General features: G+C 39.2%; 1 protein-coding gene across 1 annotated transcript in view; it reads left to right on the plus strand.

The window, feature by feature from the left end:
* The window catches only part of syt7b (synaptotagmin VIIb), a 78,764-nt gene that overhangs the window by 49,794 nt on the left and 7,268 nt on the right, over positions 1-21,702 (plus strand). Inside the window, exons 7-11 of the mRNA XM_020608372.1 lie at positions 234-581; positions 3,245-3,367; positions 16,508-16,643; positions 21,252-21,519; positions 21,654-21,702. Of these exons, the coding sequence (XP_020464028.1) occupies positions 234-581; positions 3,245-3,367; positions 16,508-16,643; positions 21,252-21,519; positions 21,654-21,702 (924 nt within the window). The remainder of the gene's footprint in view (positions 1-233; positions 582-3,244; positions 3,368-16,507; positions 16,644-21,251; positions 21,520-21,653) is intronic.

A 21,702-nucleotide genomic window follows, 5' to 3' on the forward strand; every position in this document is an offset into this window, starting at 1 on the left:
TCTTTCCCTTTTCTACTGATGTTCTCTCCTGAACCTCTCTATTTAAATTATTCACTACTGGTTTTTATGATTTTATCCTCTTCACATATCTTCTGATGACATCATGTTACCTTTTTTCCCCCAATACTTTCATTTTTTGTAAGTCTTTTCCAAAAACTACATGTCCTTACCTTTGTCTCTGTCTTCTTTGTTGCATCACCCTCTTTCTTCGGTGCTCCCATGTGTCCACTCAGTTTTGGGGACGCTTCCCTTTCATCTGCTTCCACCCTGGAGCACATCCCGTCCTCAGCTGTGGCACGTCCCCGACCCCTGGTACGGCAACAGAGCCTCCAACAGCCCCTCACTCACCAGCCCCCTCCGGGTCCCAACGATCCCCCAGTCACATCTCAGAGCCTGGGCCAGCTGCACACGGGCCCAGGCAGCGGGGGCCACCGTGGGGGCCCGCGTGGGGTCCGGGGGAGTCCGGCTGGAGTCTCTCGGTACAGAGGAACTGGGGCAGGCCGATCAAGGTCAAATCCAGGCAGCTGGGATCACATGATGGAGCAGATTCGCCACAGAGGACTGGATGTCAAGTCGTTCCTGTAAGTGTCATAATGTTTGTTTTTATTTAAGTTAAATCCTAATATACAAAGTCAGTAACTAGTAAGTGAAAATGAGTGAAAAGTATAATATTTCCCTCTGAAATGACACACAAGGGTAGTGCAAGTACCTCAAAACCAGTATGTGACTAAAAATACACACTGGTTTGTGGTGCTGCTCAGTTGTGTTGCACTGTCTGAGGTGTTTATAATGCTTTGTCAGATTCAGCTCGTGGAATAAATAAAAAGTGGCATAGTTTTTATAGACTTAAACCATGGTTAGCATACAGTCACTGTCTACATAGTAGACAAGATATGTTGGACATGTTCAAGACATTCTTTCACCCTAAAAAGAGCAAAAATCCTTATAATTTTTAGGATGCCAAACTTTCTTCCTGATTCATCCACTACCGAGCAGGACAGCTACGAGTCTGTGAAGGCTGATTGTTTTAGGGGCCGAGCACAGAGCGCTCGCCTCTTCTGCTTTCCTTGAATGATAGATTACAAATGATGTGCTCTGTAAAACGGCATCACATAAATGCTTCCTGACCATGAACAGAGACACTCATGCACATCCACACACACAGCTCAACATTCCTGCACTTTTTTTGCATGTCTTTCTATTAACAGTGTCTATATATATATATATGGAGGTGGCATCACCTGTTGTCCCTGTCCTCATGAATTTCACTGGACCAAACATGTCAGTTTTGACTGGGGGTGGGGGGGAGTGGAACAACCAAATGTAGCAGTTTCACATTTCACCTGTGACCATGCCTGTCACCCAGTGAGGCACCTTAACCACCCTGATTACATTTCAGATCAATACAGTAGGTGTAGTGATGGTAATGATTTTAGTGCCCTCCAGCTGGAGTGTGCATGTCTTATTTGGTCATCAATACAAATCCATTCACCTTATCGATGAGCTTCATGTTGGTACTGTTTACACATTCCCTATGGGCCACTGTCTCTCAAGTGCTAATGTGTTCTCCTTGTTGTCGATATTGCTTCAACCAAACGCTTCTTGCTGAGAAGGGAATGTGCTACAGAAAGTGCGTGCAGACTGGGAAAATAGAGCAAAGTGTGAGATATGGGGAGATGAGATCAGAGGAAAACTGAGGAGAAATGGATGCAGAAAGGATGATGTGCTGTAAGACACTGTTGATATTTGTTTATATTTCCTCTATGTACTGTACACATTATATATCTGATTTACTCTTTCAAATTGAAACATTATTTCAGGAACGCTACAGTTTCAGTTTTCTCCAAAAGTAAAACATTTGAGTAATTATTATTATCTGTGATTAAATGAGAACCCATCATATATCATCCATATCCTAGTCAAATCAACATTCAAACCAGACTAGAGCAACTACTAAATCACAAAATGTAAGCCGTGAGCGAAACCATGTTAGAATGGCTCTTTAAGAAATTCTTGTGTTTGGACCAGCACACTATGTTAGAGGGTGCATACAGAGACAGAGAAGAAAACATGACAATCAAAACATTTGTACAATATGTGCCTACATGTGGGATGTTATTTTGTGGCTGTGAAATGCAAGATTAGCTCTGGACAAATGTTCATTTGTGAAATTTGCAGACTGCATGGCCTCCTTGACTTCACACTGCACCATACTTCAGTGAAACATTTTAAATGCCTTCAGCCATATTTAAAGAGAAAATAACTGCTGAAAATCAACATGGTATACTTGTTGCATGTTTTTCTTAAGGCCACCTTAATTTTCATGGATTTATTTAGTTTTTTTATTCAGTGTTTTTCTCTTTTTTTCCTCAAGCCATTTAAATTGCCTCTCTTCCTGTCAAGCCTTTGCTTTTCTCTTTTTACACTTATTTTTAAAGAACACAGAGCTGTGGAGAAATCAATGATTTTCAGCCTTTCTGTTAATAAGGCTTATTTCAGTCAAGTCCCATCTACAGTGGATAAAAAAAAATTGAATACATCCCCATGTGTCAAAGTGCACACTGTTCAGCGATGCATTATATAAACTCATATGTTAACAATTAATTATAAGCATCCTATGGAAGTTTCTAAGAGGATATAAATTCACAGTTGGTCCATAATGAGTATCATGATTATTTTGCCCTGTATTTTAATTTGACATGTCATGCTATAAAACGATAAATATCAGCGGTGCACAGATTTCTGTAATGTGATCTATACAACACCAGAGAACTAATGAAAAAATCAAACCAGCATGTAACAATTAATTAGCACCAAAATCAGCTCAGCTCAGTTTCTCCAGGAGAAATTACTCCTGCTACTGCTACAGTACCTTTAGTAATGATAGGCACTACACTATCCAAACTGTGAGAATGAGGCTTTTTAGTAGCTCAAAGCCTGAGTAGCTTTTAATAGCACACTGTCAACCTTACAGGGCTGGTTAAAGACATGGTAAAAAGTCTTTAGAGCTTTCACCAACAACAGATGTCTTTTCTTCTTACTTGTAATTGGGTGATACATAAAAATGATGATGGCAATGGCAGATTGTTTTGTGATAATATAATGTAAAGTATGGATTGAGCATTTGTTGAATTGAAATGGTGTCCTCACAACAGCATACCACCTCTCTCCCACTTTCTCAAATGAATGTTTTTGTTTGTGTGTGTGTGTGTGTGTGTGTGTGTGTTCTTGTCTGTGTGTCCAGTGAGGGCAAGATGGTGGTTCTGTCCCTAGCGATCGGGCTGGCAGAACAGGATGACTTCGCCAACCTCCCAGATCTACAGGAAGCACCAGCGAGCAAAGAAAATGAAACCACACCAGAAAAGAGGTAATGAGGGAAAGGGAGAGAGAAGAATGATGTGAGATATATAACTTAAAGCCAGAAAAATAAAACGAGCAGCTGTTAGTTGAAGTGGAGAGTTGAGTAATGACTAAAGTGCTGCAGGACTATTTATCTCTGTGTTGATGAAGTGATCTACACTGCATGGTGACCTGAAAGATCGACAGTTCATGATCTGAAATGAAGTAGAAGAGTTTAAATAAATCTTAGCTACTTAAAAGTCTACATCCTACTAATATTACTGATGAAGAACAATGCAGATGACTGGCTGCACTTTTACTTTTAATACCACTTTAAATATATTCCATTTGAAAACATTTTTAGAAATGACGAGCATGCACTTGTTTATTCTCAGTGCATTTTGGCAAATATCTTGGTAAGTATTTAAAAATAGCACAAATGAAGTCAGCAGTGAGATTTAAATATGTTGAGTTAAAACTATCATGTGTACAGTAATGTGCTGTTGATAATTGAATATAAACTCCTCCCCAGGCAGTTAGAACCCTCACATTCCCAGAGACAGCACAGAGGACATAACCTTGGTATTCTTGATGCTACTTATGACACTGTTTGTTGTTGTAGTTGAGTTTCTCTTTCTCCATTGATCAGCCATAACTTTATGACCACCTGCCTAATACTGTGTACATAGGACTCAGTGCGACAGTTGGTTGGCACTCACGTCACTGTGAGGCTCACCGTGCATCTTGTGTGAATGTTTCTAAAGTTATACTATCAGGAAGATTGCACATTTGTCTATCATTTGATAAAAATATGTTAAAGGAATGAAAGCTGCACTCATAGAGAATTTTTTTTAAGACTCATTCAACAGCTTTCCCACTATAGCTGATAATTGGGAGCAGCACTGACCGAGCTGCCAGCAATCACAGTTTGTCAACATCATTCAGATCCTCACACTTGCCAGTTTTTCCTAGTTTCAACACATCAACTTCAAGAACTGAATGTTCGCTTGTTGCCTAATATACCCCACACACTGATGGGTGCCAGTGTAACGAGATAATGAGTGTTATCCACTTCGCCTGTCAGTGGTCATAATGTTATGGCTGATCAGTGTTTTTTTTTTTTCACAGCCTTTTCTGTCCAGCATCATATTTTGGGGTCCTTTCTCTGAACTTTCATGTCCTCTTTGTTCTACATCCAGACTTTGTGTATATCTCCTTGTCTGCAGCTCTTCGCTGCTGGTTTCATCTTTGAGTCGCAGGCACAGGAGAAGGGCACCCTCATTATTTAGAAGTAAGGGCCCTCACATGAAACACTTGTCTAAAAATACGCTCCCCTGTCATCTACCAGTGATCTCACAGCAGCCTTCAGAGACATAACACAGTCTCTCAGCTGGTGAACGAGGGACTGAACAGGCTGCCTTTTTGTTTGAAGGATAAAGTGCTTAACCTACTGTTTTTGAAACAACTGGGCTAAGCATTAATCAGGGTATAGTCACACAACAATGCAAACATTACTTTGATGGTTCTGTCTTGTCAGAAATCCTGCTTTTCACTTGTATTACATTTCTCAAAATGCACGGTCTTCTCAAAACTTCTCTGTAGTGCATCCAAGTGTGCTGCTCTAACTAGGTCATCTGTGGATTTGTGGTTGATGAACAATAGCATTCTGTCTTGGAAGAAATGAACACAATACATTTGTCCTCTTTTTGATGTTATTGCAACAGTTGGAACTTTTTTTATGCTTTTAAAATTCAATATAAAAATATCTTGGGGTCAGTCAGTGGATGAGAATCAGTTCACCAACTTCTGTCTCTTCCATCATCCTCTGTACCTCTTTTTTTACAGCCAGCCAATGAGCTTCTACCCTGAGGGGTCGTGTGGGCCAAGCGGCCTAGTGTCCTTCCACAACTAATAACAGCTCTCCATCATCATCTCTGTCCATCCCTCTCTTTCTGTAGTTAAGCTCCCTGCACCCATCTGCTGGCTTCCTCTTGGCTTTTTTCATGAGGCCCAGCAGCCTGAGAATGATAGAACAGGATGATCTCACCAAGAATATGTATGTGACAAGATGACACTGTCAGACAGTGAAAGACAGAAAGAGTGGGAAACCTTGGCTTGCAGCTTTCTGAAGAAACATGCAACAAGATAAAAATAGACACTTCCATAGAGGTTTGAGATTCTCTTGGTTTATTAATGAAATGAAATGCAGCTCAGAGCATGGATATACACAAACCTCAAAACTGATAAAAGATAAACAATATTATAAAAGCAAAAGCCATGTGCACTGGGGCATATTTATATTTTATTCAGACAACCCTTAAATATAGAGGATAAACAATCAGAGCAATGGGCACTCTGTCTTGATCCGACAGTTTTAATTAAATGGTGCAGCAGAACAAGCTGTAAGCACAACGCAGACTTCATAGTGAACTCATTAGCAACCATTTACCTATTTACACAAGCACTATGCACAGAGCTACATTATTTATTTGGAGTCATATTTGCATCACTGTGGCAGATGTTAATACAGTATTCACTGTCTAGTACAGTAGCTCTGTATTTGTCTCCACTGAGTCCTGAGAAAACTATCTGGGTGTTACATGTTCCACCATGTTCACCAACTTGTCAGTAACTTGGTTTGTCAGTTGTTTGGTGCTGAGTGGGTACAGTATGTCGGGTTTATCAGAGATTTTTCACTGAGAATGGCTGCCTGTTGCTGTTGGAGTCAAAGTTAATTAAAGCATCTAAACCAAAACACACAATTTGAAGGCTATAAATCCAAAAGCTCCACAGAGCTCAGGGGAACTGTACATTTCAGTTCAACACTGAGCAATTTATTCTATCCATCCTTTGAACCATTGTTTATACAAAAAAAATTGTGCTGCTATAGTGTGTTTGTATGATTCAAGCAGTCAGTGTTGCTGTTGGGTAACTTAGGAATCATAAATATCTCAAAACAGAGCAAATTTCTTATGACTTATTTATTCATCCTGCGGGTTTGATAATCAGTAGCGATGTACAGGTAGATAATACAGCAGTATGCACTCAGAGGCCGAGAAGTGCTCATCAAAGCATGCAACATTAATATCACTTCCAAACCAATTTGTATTGTGTGACAGGTTTGTTTTATGATTCTGGATGCTGCAGCAGCTCTAGCTGTCTACAAAAACATCCTTGTATTTATATGTCATGTGTATTATTTATCTCAGATCAAATCCATTAACACACCAATACTGTAATTACAGTTAATTATATTATTGTCAAAGGGTGCATTTTCTTTCTAGCTGATATGTTACCTCCAGACAAAAGCCAGTGTTTTTATTTTTTTAAGTAAAAGGTACTTCAGTCTCATAAGTGGAGCTTCTCGTTATGTAGGGCGGTTTGGGTCACTGTAGTAGACGAGTCAAAGCCCTGGGGTGGACTGGACATAATCAACCACCTGCGGGTAACTCTGATGGAAGTTCTGAAGCTGTCTGTGTTATTATCATCCCAGAAAGCTGCTGCTGTTGCATGGCAGAGCTGCATGTTAATGAGCTCAGAGACTCACCACACACTGAGATGCAACAGGGAAATAAATATGAATAAATCCAAAAGAGCTTACTGGCCCTGTACAACCTCTACTCTGAACTCTACTCTGGAAAATGTGTCTTTATGGTTGGGTGGTTGCTAATTCTTTAGCAGAATGTACAGGGAAATGAAATGTTTGATGAAGGTTGTTAAATGACTACATGTAATGTGAAAAGGGTCAATGTATTTCATATATTTCAAATGAATTCCCTGTGCCTGCTGGATGTGTAAATAGCCAACTTTGTGCTAACCCATTTGCTGTAACAACTCGATAAGGTGTTAATTTGTTGATGCGTTTACAGCTTCTTCTACTGCCCTTAAGTAGCCCAATAAGGAAAATAAAAAATGTTGATTTATGATATTGAAATTTTTACTCAAAGTCTGAATGAGAATTTTTTTTTATTGGGCTCCCATGAGGGATGAGGATAAACAAGTTGAGACTACGCTGCCCACCATAACCTTTGGGTGCTGTGTGTACGTTGTTGGTATGAGTGGCCTCAGTGGAAATCAGAGTTCTAATCTTGGCAGTGGTAATGTTATACTGTGCTTGCTGGGTTGCACCATGCCACACTGTACAGTATTAATCAAGCAGGAAGCTGTTGCCACCCTTTATCAACCAGCATATCTGACTCCTTCAACTGTATGTCTGAGCCAGCAATCACACTGAGTCAAGCCCTCTAATGACTCTTCAGGCCAGTTAAGGGTCCTCACGGCAGCCTCTGAAGCCGGCAGTGGCCCGGGAGGAAAGATGATTGGAAAGAAAAAGCGATGTAGGTCAGCACAAACGAGGCATCTTTTTTAAAACCTGTCAGCTCTGGGGCTGGGGCTCATTCACCATTTCCCTGGTTGCTGCTTGTGGTCATGAGGGAGCTCATGAAAGGAAAGTGAGAGGGACATCACGGCGAAGGTGACCGTCAGTACTGGGATAAAAAAAAAAAGGATGTAACTACAGGTTATTTTTCTCCCCTTTTTATGCATGGAGCATGAAGTTGATTCAGAGCGCCAGGCCAGTCGAGCACTGTAGATAGCTCCATTAGATGTATTAGCATGTGTGTTGAGGGGGGTGGTGGCTGAGTACTTGTCCCTGTTGGTGGGGAGCACTGAGTGGGTTGACACTGGAGCCTAGGTCTCATCAATCACAGGGCCTATATTGTGTTTCATCATCTCCCAGGGCTTGGGTATGATCAGCAAGAAGCAGATGCAGTTTGTTTATGGAGACACACTTCCTATCCAGGCCCTGCTTGTATTCATCATCTCTCAGGTTTTCACTTGTCCTTTCACTTTCCCTTGCTCTCTGCTTCCTATTCCTCCTCCATCCACTCATCAATTTCCTCTCTATCTAGTGTATCCCTTATTTTATTTCTCAATAAGGCTCCTTATTTTTCCTTCATTCCCTCTCCATCTCTTCCTTCTTTCACTATCAGTTTATTTAATGTATTAAACCCTTTTTCTGATTTTGCATTCTTGCTGCTGCTCCTTTTTTAGTTTTGTCATTCCACTATCTCCTCATTCACCTGATCCACCCCTTCCTCTGGGTGTTGACCGGCATTGTGACTAGAAGATGTCTCTGCCAGTGTAGATGACCTCAGCCAGACTCTGATAAATCTGCTTCACTGCTGAAAATCAGAAAAAGGAACAAGACTCCCATGGACAGATTTTGTATCTCAGTACATTTATATTTACTCAAACAGCCATGAGCTTTCTGCAGTATCCCTCCATCACTTTTAAATGTCTGTACTAATTGGAAGAGTTCACATTGAAGGTTTGGCTCTAAAGGTTAGATTTTCACCTTGTCTTTCTTGCTTGTTTATGGAAGTCAATATTATTTCATACTACAATGAACATAAATGCAATATATCTTTGTCACTTCAGAACCTATATCCTAAGGCAGGCTAATTACTGTGGAATGACTTTTACAGAAAGGTAACTGAACAAAAATAGCTTTTTCAAATGAGCTTTCTGTTAGAGGCATAGTTCTTCTCTCTGGGTGATCAGTATTTAATCAGTGCATACAGAGAAGGCTTTTAAACTGTGAGCATGTATTGTATCGCATGTATTGTTTGTTACTTTCAAACACAGAGATAAAGTAATGAAGAATCATCATCTTCAACCTCATCTTTTAGAAATTACGTCGATACTAATTTGTTTTACCAATTAGGTTTTGACAAGAAATGCTATTGGACGGGCAACATTCTTCCAGTGGAGGAGGTGTGCTGAGGGGATAGTGGGTGTTCAAAGCACCGGCTTAGATCAAACTAGTAGTCAGGCTTCAAAGAGACGTCTAATTCGTCTGTTGCACAAAGCAGTCTGGTTTTGACTATCTTCACCATTTGCTATATGAAATTATTTACTTTTTTTAATTAAAATCATTTCAGACATCACACCACTATGGCAATTACATGGACGTTTTATTGTGAAAAGTTAGAATGTAACAGTAGGAAACTGTCCATTATCATAAACTCTCAGCTCAGTGCAGATCCAGCAAAGCTAAGGTGCTGTGGCTTAATACGACAGTTTTAAGTTCTTTTGCTAACCTGTCAGTCAGGCTCAGGATAATTTCTCTAGGCAAATAAAAACCACTGCCAGTGTCCTCGTTGTATATTTCTAACAAGTTAATGTACTCTGTGAAAACTCATGCCTTTGTCATCGCTCGCTCTGTAGCATTGTTACCAAATGACGTTGTATATAAAATTAATAATTTGATTGTTATTGAAAGGCAGCCTAAATACATTCTTTTGTTTAAATGAGTGAAACAAGCACATCTAGTGAAATGCTTTGAAGACGAATTCTGCAGAATTTTCTGTTAATGTTGTTTTTGAAGCCCTCAGATTGGTTATAGTTGGAAAATAGAAGCTCCATGTCTGCTTCATCAAATGTCCATACAGATGCTGCATACTGTGTGACCGCCTTCAGTAAGCAAACAGATGGCAATTGGATATCTGTGCACAACAGACATCCATTAGTATCCCAGCTATGAGGAGACATGCAGCAGGGCAATATGGTAACAAAGAGCAACAATTTGGTTCTGATGTATGTGTGTGAAAACACAAAGACGCTGATTTAAATGACTGTTTACCCAGTAAATTTGGATTGTACGTGTGGCTTTGCTTGTTCTGCCGCATCTGTTCTCTTCTGTTCATTGTTTTTCTAAACCAGTTCCCTCTACTATAATTATGCCAGTTGCATACATAATATACCTCTGTCAAAAGCTGGATGAATGAAGTATTGGCATCTTTCTTGAACAAAGCTAAACAGACTCCAACAGGCGATATACATGTGACACAGGAGGAGTTACAGTTTCTCTGTATCAGTCCCCTGGGATGTAAAGACCTGCTTTATCTATTTACACAAAGAATAGCTTACGACTCAGTCCCAGATTGAGGCCATGAGGTCAAAAGTCAGGGTTTCAGAGTATTAACGAGTCAGATTGAAGTGAACGTTCTCCAAGGATGTTGCCTTCAATTTCCAGGAAGATTACGTGTGCGTGTGTGTGTGTGCGTGTGTGCGCGCGCGTGCTCGTTTGTTATGTTTTATAGACTTGCTGGTAGTTCATTTGCATTTCCATACCACTGAAAAAGTGAAGTGCAGATCAACGTTTGTTTCAGTCTAATGATCCAGACTGTTTTATTAACAGGGTACAAGGTAACTCTACTGTTGCTCATTTCTGTCTTTCTCTGAAGTTTTGAGTATAACAGCTAGAGGTTATTTTGCACTTTCTTTGGCATTTTTGAATCAGCATGAGCTCACACTTATCTAGTGCTATGTGCTGTGGTGTTTTCGCAGGGTCACCGAGGCCTGGAGAAGTGTAGGTATGAGGGCAGTCAGAGTGTGTTTCAAAAGCTTTCTGAATGTTTCGTCCCTTTCCCCTGTGGGCTTTTTGCTATTTTCAATATATGCCCCTCTCTGGGGAACTTCCCTGGATTTGACTGCCCTTTTTTTAAAAGCTCCTGTTACCGTGGTTACTACCACCCCTTGTAAAATACATGATGGTACTGAGTACAACTTTAAGTGGGAGCACACATTTCAGTAGTCATGGTTACAACAACCTCTAAAGGATGAATTATGTAACTGGTGTTGTGTTTTACAGCAGACAGAAAGCAGCATCTCATAGCAACAGATACTGTATCTTTCCTTTTGTTTGGGTAAATTCCCAAGTTTATTACTGTGGTATGTACATGTACTAATTTTTACTTTTTAGTAACTGCAAAAATAGTGATTTGTCTTGTTTTGTTGAATTACAATAACTACAGTGAGAATAACTCCGTTTATAGAGTTTAGAGGATCAGTTTTTGTGCACCACGTCTCATTTTCTAAATACTGTGTCTCTGGACAAATCAATGCAAACTCATATCCTCATTTCGGGCTGATGAACTAATTTATCAACTAAAAACCAGCATCACTAATTACATTTGAGGATGTTAATGCACACTAGTTACCTGCTACAGCCCCTGTGTGTGTGTGTGTGTGTGTGTGTGTGTGTGTGTGTGTTGGTGCACGGGGGTGGGTGTGTTTTCCCTAATGTGCAGGCTGCCGTCCAGCTTACCTATGAATAATTTTTCCCCTTTGAAATGTCACCATCCAGACTTGTTGGCCCCAAGCAAATCACCATGGATGGCCTGTGGTGTGTGGTGTGCCTTTGTATTACTTACATTTAGGAGACCGAAACCTGTTAACACACTCGCATTGTGAGTGTGGAAATCGCTGAATTTCAGGGTGGCAACATGGTTTAAGGTTAGGTGTTAGGTTAAGTATTATGGTCAGGGTAGTGGTTAGGTATTAGGGTTAGGATAAGTCCACAAGAAATGAATGGAAGTCAATGTAAAGTCCCCACAAGGAATGAAAACACAGCAGTGTGTGTGTATGTGTGTGTGTGAGTGTTAGAGAGAGAATGAGAGAGACAGACAGCACGACCTACAGTGAGAGAAATTGTAATAAAGAGAGAGAGAAACCAAAGCTCTGCACTCAAAACCACTGAGGCTAAGATAAGAACTTTCTATTACTGTAATAAAACCATCATTTTCAGATCTACACCTGGTTAACTGTCAGTTTGGACCCATATAATCTCCTCTCTAATGTGGTCAGTTATCTTTTCTCCAGTGTCTGACTGCCAATTAAACACCTAACTGTGGGTCTGTGCATCTCAAGTTATATAGAATGGAAAGAATTGGAGTATCTGCTCTGTTCATTTGTTATCCAACAAACATCTTCCCACCTGTTACTTTCACTGCTGCAACTGTCAGTTTTTGACATTATGCTGCATTCAGTTTATGCAAATGTTACTAAAACAGCATGACTTTCTGGTTGGCTCAGTGCTCTGTGGGACTGGAGCAGACCGAATATGTTTACAGTTAGGAAAAAAATATGTGTAATACAGGCCCATAACTACAACTGTTTTTATATGCACTGTGTTACATGTGCTCTGACATGATTTATAGCCAAATATTCACAGTAGCATACTGTAGTAGAATGAGATGCAGATCTCCTTTGTAAATAATGGAGAAAATGCCCAGCTGTGTTTATGTAGGGTTGACTGTGATTCAGTGGTCTGTTGGGTGTTGATTTAGTAGGGTTCAGTGGGCTGTCACCAAGCCAGCCCCTCCTACAAGTAAGCATTTATAGACTCTTTCAGTAAAGATCCATCTGCTGACAAGCATGCATTATGTGCTCCATAGTCAAAGTGGGGGAATGGCTCTAAAGAGACATCCATGTAGCTGAGCTGTAGCTGAATCTTTTAGGCGGGAAGTAGGCGATAGGGGACTTAAGCCCATTCCTCAACAGTCCTCATTTAAAGAGCTTTTTGCTTTTTAATAAAAGTTTTCAAAATTAAATATTAAACTTAATCGTTGTTTTACATTTCCATGCCGAGGATCAGAATTACCTTCACTGCACAACCCTACTGTTCCCACACATTGAAAACACAAATTTGAAAACGTATAGTAAAGTGATAAAACACTGATGGATTACAACCAGGTTTTAAGCATCTGCGCAGTGATTTTCATTACTTAGTAAATAAATTGAAAATACAAGCTTGATTAGGGCAAAAACAAAACAAAATCAAAAGCCATATGGTATCAGTAAAACTTTACTTTAGATCATGAGAATTATTTTCATGTGATCAGATCCTCTGGGTAGTGGTGGAAAAAGTATTCAGTTCACTTAAGTAAAAAAAAACAGTACCACAGTGTAAAACTACTCTGTTACAAGTAAAAGTCCTGTATTCAATATGGTACTTAAATAAAAGTACAAAAGTATTAGCATCAAAACAAAGTACTAAAAGTAAAAGGACTCATTATGTAGAATGGAACATTTACATTAATAATATTGGATTATAATTAGTAATGTATTATTGTGTACATCACATTTAATGTTGCAGCTGGCAAAGGGTGAGCTAGTTTTAACTAGTTTATATTCTTATAACGTGAATTATTGCTGGGTATGAAGTGAATTTTCTACCAGACATTAAAAAAGTATTATGATAATACTGCAGTTTTTTTTTTTTTTTTTTTTTGCATTAATCTGGTTTTGAAATTAACTAGTAACTAAAGTTAAATGGAGTAAAAAGTACAAAATTTTAAAATCCAGTCAAATTGAAGTATGAAGTAGCACAAAATGAAACTGAAAGTATAGATACATCAAAATTGTTATTAAGTACAATAAAAAAAACCTAATGTCTGTAGTTACTTTCCACCACTGCTTCTGATTGGCAGTTTATTAGACCATACCCTTCAGTATTTAATGTTGAAAATCCTTCCTGTTATATTAAGACTAAGATGATCTTTGTATCATTGTGGGTCTATGATCATGTCAACATTCATGTAGACAAACTGGTTAAAGTTCTAAGTATCCCAGAAAGAAACAGAACCGTCATAATGGTTCAAGTCACTGACATTCAAAATAATGAACATGCAACACACAACAAACACTAATCTCTCTGGCTGCCAGACAGAAATAAATAGTTTCAAATGTTATGCTATGCCATGTAAAATGATCAGCTATAAAAAAGTTTTCACACATTTTTAGGGATAAAATAATTAAAACTGTGAAAATGGTCCTTGAACACAGGAGACCACAGGTGGGAGTCAGTGGTATAGTGAGATAGCCAGGTGCTATGTGTGCGACTCCCATGTGTTATATAATTATTTTAAGGTAGCACATTGCTCCCTGATGTGTTCGCAGATGACATCAGAAGCATCGGTGGACTCTTTTTAGCTTATCCTGCAAACATCTGTTTTTACCTGTTGGAGAAGTGATGCAGTCATGTTTCCGATGTGTATGCAGGTGGGAGTCAGTGGCACAGTGAGATAGCCAGGTGCTATGTGTGCGACTCCCATGTGTTATATAATTATTTTAAGGTAGCACATTGCTCCCTGATGTGTTCGCAGATGACATCAGAAGCATCGGTGGACTCTTTTTAGCTTATCCTGCAAACATCTGTTTTTACCTGTTGGAGAAGTGATGCAGTCATGTTTCCGATGTGTTTATCAGTAGAAATGTACAGTAAATTTTATTTGGCAAGCCTTGGAAACAGAATTGAATTCAGTCTTTGCTGCATTGTTTGTGCTCTGCCCTGATGCTCACATACCACACCCTGTTCTTCTCCTCTTTTTGTTTCTCTTGTTCACTCTTGCTCTGCTTTTGCTCGTCTCTTTGCCGTATAATCCCCGTCCATCTCTCACCCCTCTTTCTCCAGCCTCCTCCTATTTTGCTTGTCTATGTAACATGTCAGTTTGCTTCCTTTCTCTGCTTCAGTGCGTCTGACTCTTTATCCGAACCAAATCTGGTGTGTTTCGGGGCTTTTACACCATCTCACATCTCTCCTCAGTTTCTCTTTTAGCTTGTGTGTGTTACTGTGTGCATCTAGTAATGTCTAAGTTTCACATTAATATGAGTCAGTAACCTCACTATGTTCATTCTATTAATCCTTTGAGCCTCAAGAAAGACAAATCCTTTTCTTCACTTTCACTCAACCTCCATGCAGCAATTTTAAATTTATCTCTCTCTTGGATCATCTTTCCCACAGTACGACCTCCTAATCTCACTTCTGCTTTTACCTTCATGCTTTATAGCTCACCTGCTCACGCGCTCACTATTTCTCTGTCTGTCTGACTCGCACTTTGTTTCTGTTTCTCCTTGGGTCGAGTCTCTCACTGTGATAAGTGCTCATTAGTCTTATTTGTCAATACAGTTAGACTGCTACCAGATCTTTGTATTTTCCCTGTCTACTAAAATGTTACATAATACAAACCAGGAGCAATTCTTACTCCTAACTAATTTTAGCTTTTTTATCATTTTGTTTCAAGGATGATTATTCAGACTTATTGTATTATTGTTTATTTCTAAAGCTCTAAAGGTCTGCTTGTATGTTTATTTACACCAACACTGACCGCTGCAGTCCATATCAGTGAGGCCCACCACAGCCTCTGTTGCTTGAGAGACAAACACTGTGTGACAAAAAATATGAGGATGTTTGAATGTAGCTGTTGAACAACTTGACCCAAATCCAGAGGCATTTATGAAAATATACTGTTTACTCTCTTTCTTATCAAGAGTATGATGAAAAGATTGATAATAATCTCATGTTTGTACAGTGCTGTTCCCACTATCTTGTTAGTGTAGCTTAGCCTAAAGACTGGGGATAGTGGGGAAACAGTCCCTGGTTTCACTGTATACATTGGCTTTGTACAAATTAAACAAACAAGATATAGTTAATGAGTTTTGGAAATGCTGGATGGCAGAGTCTGGCACCTTTGGACAGAACCAGACTGGCCGTTTCCCCCTTTTTCCTGTTTTTATGCTAAGCTCAGATAACTGGCTACATAGTCATCATATTAAATGTGAACGGGGTAGTCGAGTTTGTCAAATAACTCTCAGCAATACAGCAAATAAATATATTTCACAAAATGGCAAAGCCTGATTTTAATATGCATCAAAATATTTGCAATGATGAGCCAATATTTGAATTGCAAACATATATGTAAGGCAGTGCAGAGGTAAAAAAATATCCATGTTTGTTACCAAACTTTACTTTGCGTTTTTACTTCCCTGTAGAAAACTTTATGAATTTATCAAGAACAGTCATGTTGTCTGCTTATCTGCTGGATATGTTGTTAGAGTACAAACAGCCAAGCTAGGAAAGGTTACGGAAAAGTAGCCTACTTATGCTTTGGACGTCCTCCTTCTGTCACATACCACCTTGCGGGATGAAGCGGTCCCTCAAGAGTCTCTTATGACAGCCTAAATTTTTCTGGGAAGGTTCCACAACATTTTTTAATCAGGTTGCTCCCATTCACTCACAAGAGTGTTAGAGTTTTGGCACTAACAACAGCCATAAAGCCTCTAGTCCATCTCAAGGGCACTGGATGGGTTTTAGTTCAAGTTCTTCCATGCCAAATTAGATGTTTCTTGTGGGCTGCTCCATGTTCACAGGGCAATGTCATTTTGAAAGAGGAAAACATTCATAAACTGCAGCCACAATTTTGTAAACACATCATTGTATGATTTGCCTCCACTGGAACCAAAGCCACCAAAAGATAATGTACACCAACAATGAATATGAACTTTTTCATGAATATGAATACTGTATATGTTTTTATTTTAACAGGACTCCAGGTAATAAAACAGGCAGTAGCCCCAGAGGTCAGACACCTGACGAAACCGGACGTCGCCAGGGGTCAAGCCATGAGGCCAACTCTTCTGTTTCTGATTTGGCCAACTCAGTCACCAGTGACATGCTCATGGTAACGCATGATATAAAATACATGTATCTCTGGCCCCATGAAACCCGTTTTATTGATACACTATTAACTCATTCGGGGTCTGTCTGTTTTTCACATTGCTAAGTTCATCTATATTAAGAGGAGGAGGGGAGCTGTCAGCAACGCCTTTTAAATCATGATAAATGAGATGACTAAGAAACATGAATGGTGCTGCCACATCATCTTTCCTAATCCAATAAGGAAGTTATGTGCAGGCCTTGAGACAAGGAAGCGGAAGCTACGCCAAGAGGGTAAATGAAATAACGTAAAACGTCAAAATAGGACTAACTTATTAGTAATTAATCACCCATATTAAACACTGTTACAAAAGCAGGTTAACTCTAATCAGATTTAGCAGTACAAATACTGTAGTGTAAGCCTCCTGTGTTGCATTTATGATTATTATGTCTCCGCCTTATAGATACTAATCATCTTGTTTGATGCAGTTGCCTGTAGTGATTGACCTTGGAAACAGTAGCTGATAAAACAATCTCCACTCATGGTCCACTCAGTCACTAAATCACATGCTTTTTATCAACAGATGGAATTTAATACAGTAACTTTTCATGGAAATTAGGCATGCATTATTTTTGTAGTTTTGTCCACCACTGCTATCAGCAATAACTGCACTATACTTACCAAATTAATTACTGTGAACATCTGTCTTTGCTTGCTTTCTAGACTCACAATAGTTGTGCTGGTGAGTGTGATGGTTTGTTTTCATTTCTGATAAAAGGATAAAATAAGACCAAAGTGGTAAGAAAATCCAAAATTATGCTTAAAGGACTGTTTGTATGAGGTGTTTATACTTATTTCTCTTAAATTTAGTGTAAAAAATAAAACCATGTGTTGCTTCTGGAGGAGACAGTGAGAAATGATAGCCTACACACTCAATTCAACTGAGCAAAGCACTATGAGAAGTGCTTCCTCCTCCCCAAAAAGTGCTGTCTTTATCCCACTCGGCATACCCACCTGTAGAGCATCACAGTTAGTCACTGCCATGCAGCATCTCAGCTAGCTGAAACATAGAGTAACTCTCGCCCTGAAATGAGACACTCTGAGGGGAGGGGACTCGTTGAGCTTTGGTAATTAGCTGTGAAAGAACATGCAGTGCTGTGGGGGCTCTGAGAATATGGCAGAGATGGGTATGAGCAATGTGTAATTATGTGGGTCTCATAGTGTGTCTACGGAATTCACAGTAGCGGTGCTTAATAATAATACTCATTGTGCACTTTTGCCAGAGGCATCTATATATTATACAATTTTCCTTTCATTCTGAAAATACCCTCATCCAGTATTTTTGAGCCACTTGTGCCCCTGTAAAAGGAAAAGCAATGGCAGACTTTATTCTATTAACTGTATTGAGAAAAGAATTTTATAAGATGGCACTGAATGGCAGAGTATATATAAATTCATCCAGTCCTCTTAAGCATCTTCTTTTTCTTCTTGAACATTCATGTTATATTCATTCATTCCTCTTTAAACATTAGATAACCAGTGCTCCAACATAAGGAGTGAGCTGAAGCAACTCTTATTAATATAGCCACCCCTCTTAACCACTCATTGTATTTGGCATCTCAAAATCTGACTAAATCAATATATAAATACAGATACATGTTCAAAACAGTGACAACTAAGCAAACAGACTAACAAAAAACAACAACAAAGAAACAAGTCATGTCAGTGTCACATGGTCCTAATACTCTGCTTTCATTTTATGTGATGCTCACAAATCCATGTTCTTTGCCTCTGTACTACCACATATCTGTTTACAGAGGTTTCGCTGTGCTTTATATGTTTAACAGATAAGGCTAGTTGTATTCTATTTTTTGTTTTTGTCAGAAAATCCCCTGAATAGACCAGAACCGGCAGTCTGCATTAATGCGTTGGTCTGCCTCACATTACTTTTTTTATTTCCCCAGCCTACAATATCTGTGCTACTCAGCACCAAGCCCATTCATCTTACAGAAGACGTAAAGCTTTAGAAATTTGTCACAGATATTGACAAAACAGCTGGGTACTGTAGTTTTTTTTTTTTTGGCAAACATTAGTCAAATAAGAGTAAATAGTGGATTTGCTAGGGGTACTGTTTTCATCTGCAGATTGATGCATATTTTGGGCAGTGAGTATTTAGAGTAGGACAGAAAATGTGGGATTGTTTCCAAATAAACTAGTGTCCACTTTCACTTAATGAAGGAACAGTTCAGCCAGTGCATTGTGTAGCTCAGTGTTGAGTTCTTAGTAGTTCTGAACAACAATAAAGTCAATGGTACAGATGAATAAATATCAGACTTCAGTTAAACCGACTTGTAAGTAGAATCAGTTCATTTTGGATTTTTTTCTTTGCTGAATAACAAAAATATAGAATACCAACATATTTATCATTTTAAGTGGTACACAGATTTGGCCATAAATTTGCATCTACTACATGTGGGAGGAGAATTTAAGAACTGAATGAGAAGAGAGGACCCTGGGGAAAAAGAGAGACTACCCAAATGCAGAAATTGGGGGAAGGCAATTTAGGCCAACTGTTGGGTGGAGGACTGCATAATGAAAAATGATTATATTCAGCAAGGAGAATGAGCAACATCATCAGAAATGCGAGGAAAACCATTGGTTATTAAATTTCTGCAACAGCTCCTTCAGTAACTCCTCGAGCCCTTTGCCCATCGGATTGTACTTTTTAAACTGGATTTCTCTACCCGCAGGCCATGCCACCATCAGTCAGGTCTGTCTGCCAACAAATAAACTGTCTCTCATCTCTGCACAGCCATGGACACGTTCTGTCTGCACTGCACTGCAGACAATAGCCATGTGACATAACATTATACTAGTTTTGTTATTAGGAGCTTTATTTATGATGAAGGGCAGAATAAGTGGATTTGAGTTTCTCATTTAGTGTTATATATGATACCACCTCTCAGCTCCTCAAGAATTGTTTTATTGTGTGTAATCATGCTGTGAATATGGCCAAGTTTGACCCTCTGGTGTGATATTAATAGTACAGTTCTCATGGCACTACATTCCTTTAAATAATTGCGCACCAGTTTAATAGGTACAGCTAGTTAAAACTATTGCAATTTGATATGTCAGTCTTGCAGTAATAATATTTTCTATTGTAAGTTTAATTTTTGTTTTGAGACTCTTGGATGTATTGATTCAATGCCATGGTCAAGCTTGACAGTTCATTCTTGACCTTGGAAACAGCAGTTGACAAAAGAATGTCAAGTCATGGTCCACTTACTTATGTTGTTCAGGAGATTCAACCATATCACACCATCCTCATCAACAGGTTGAATTTGTTCATTTGCTATGGACCTATCGTTCTTAAAGCGTTCCATGATTCTCAGGAACTCTGCCATATTTCAAATCACTCCCTTGTTCACTCATTCAGAAGACACTAATTTACTGAGTGCCGAGCTGTAAAGTTCAAACACTTATGATCATCATTTTGAATCATCAGTAGCAGACTGTACTGTTGAATGAATGTGATTTATTGCCAAGCAATCTAGAAAGATCATTACTTTATTATGAGGCCTATGAGATTTTCATGCCTTGTGTTAACATAAATGACACTTTTGACCACTTTCCTTGTCCTTGTTCCTGTAACAATATTTTTCATTAAACCAAGTCTCGGTTGTCCTGGTATTTTAATTGTTGTGTACCACAGAGAGGTGACATGGTGATGCAGTAGTTAGCACTGTCACCTCACAGCAAAAGGTTCCAGGTTTGAACCTTGCAGACAACCAGGACCTTTTATGGAGTTTCCATGTTCTCCTGTGGGGTTTCTGTAGGTGCTCCGGTTTCCTCCCACAGTCTAAAGACCTGCAGATTAGGTTGACTGACAATTCTAAATGGCCTGTAGATGTGAGTAGTTGTCTCTATGTGTCAGCCCTGTGATAGACTGGCGACTTGTTCAGGGTATACCACATGTCTTACCCAGTGTTGGCTGGGACTGGCTTCAACTGTCTCTTGCTTATTCTCCAAAGGGTATAGATAATGGATGGATGAGTGGAGTGATTCAGGTATAGTCTTGGACTTCATGATGACTTACTGTGTGTCAATCTCAGATCTCATGACAGATTTAAACATCTACAGTTCATGTCAACAGAGAAAAACTCTATCTGCTAACAAAGACTAAGTGAGTAAGTGGACCTTGATTTGAGATGATTGAGTCAACACTTTTGTAGTCATTTTGGAAGCTATGTTTTCTAGTGCTGTTGATTGTACAGTATAGTGTTATTCTGCAATGTGTGTAAAATATTTAGTCCTCCTCATTTAGCTACTGTATATCATATAGTAGCTTAACTATGAGCAACACCTAACTTCAACTTTCAATAAATGTGCAACTACAGTAAGTGTGTCTTTCCTGGTTCACTTTATAATGATTTTATCTTTAAGACGATCAGATCTCAAGTGAAATGTGATTTTTATTTTAGCTAAGATGCGTCTTTGAGATATGTTCATTGTAAGGAGGAATGATTTCCCCCCCCCTCATATGATATAGGTGATGCTGAAAATGGGTGTCCTTTGTTAACTCTGCATACTTACTGAATAACAATAATCTTTTCTCTCTCCTCTACCTCTTAGTTGTCTCCAGGTTCAGAGGAAGATGAACATGAGGGACCAGTGTGTGAGAAGCTGGGTCGTATTCAGTTCAGTGTTGGATACAGTTTTCAGGATTCCACCCTCACCGTCAAAATTCTGAAGGGCCAGGATTTGCCCGCTAAAGACTTTTCTGGCACCTCTGATCCATTTGTTAAACTTTACCTACTGCCAGACAAGAAGCACAAATTGGAGACCAAAGTGAAGCGGAAGAATCTAAACCCCCACTGGAACGAGACCTTCTTGTTCGAAGGTTTGGTGGAAGAGATTTGCCTAATACCTTAATCATTAACTTAAAGATGTTGGCAGCACATGCATGTATTTATCAGAAATGTTTTTGTGTGTGTATCACCTTTTGGTACTATTTTATCTCAATTTCATTCCCAGGGTTCCCCTATGAGAAGGTGATCCAAAGGACTCTATACCTACAGGTTCT

The sequence above is a fragment of the Monopterus albus genome, unplaced genomic scaffold (genome assembly GCF_001952655.1).
Source record: "Monopterus albus unplaced genomic scaffold, M_albus_1.0 scaffold4.1, whole genome shotgun sequence".
NCBI lineage: Eukaryota > Metazoa > Chordata > Actinopteri > Synbranchiformes > Synbranchidae > Monopterus > Monopterus albus.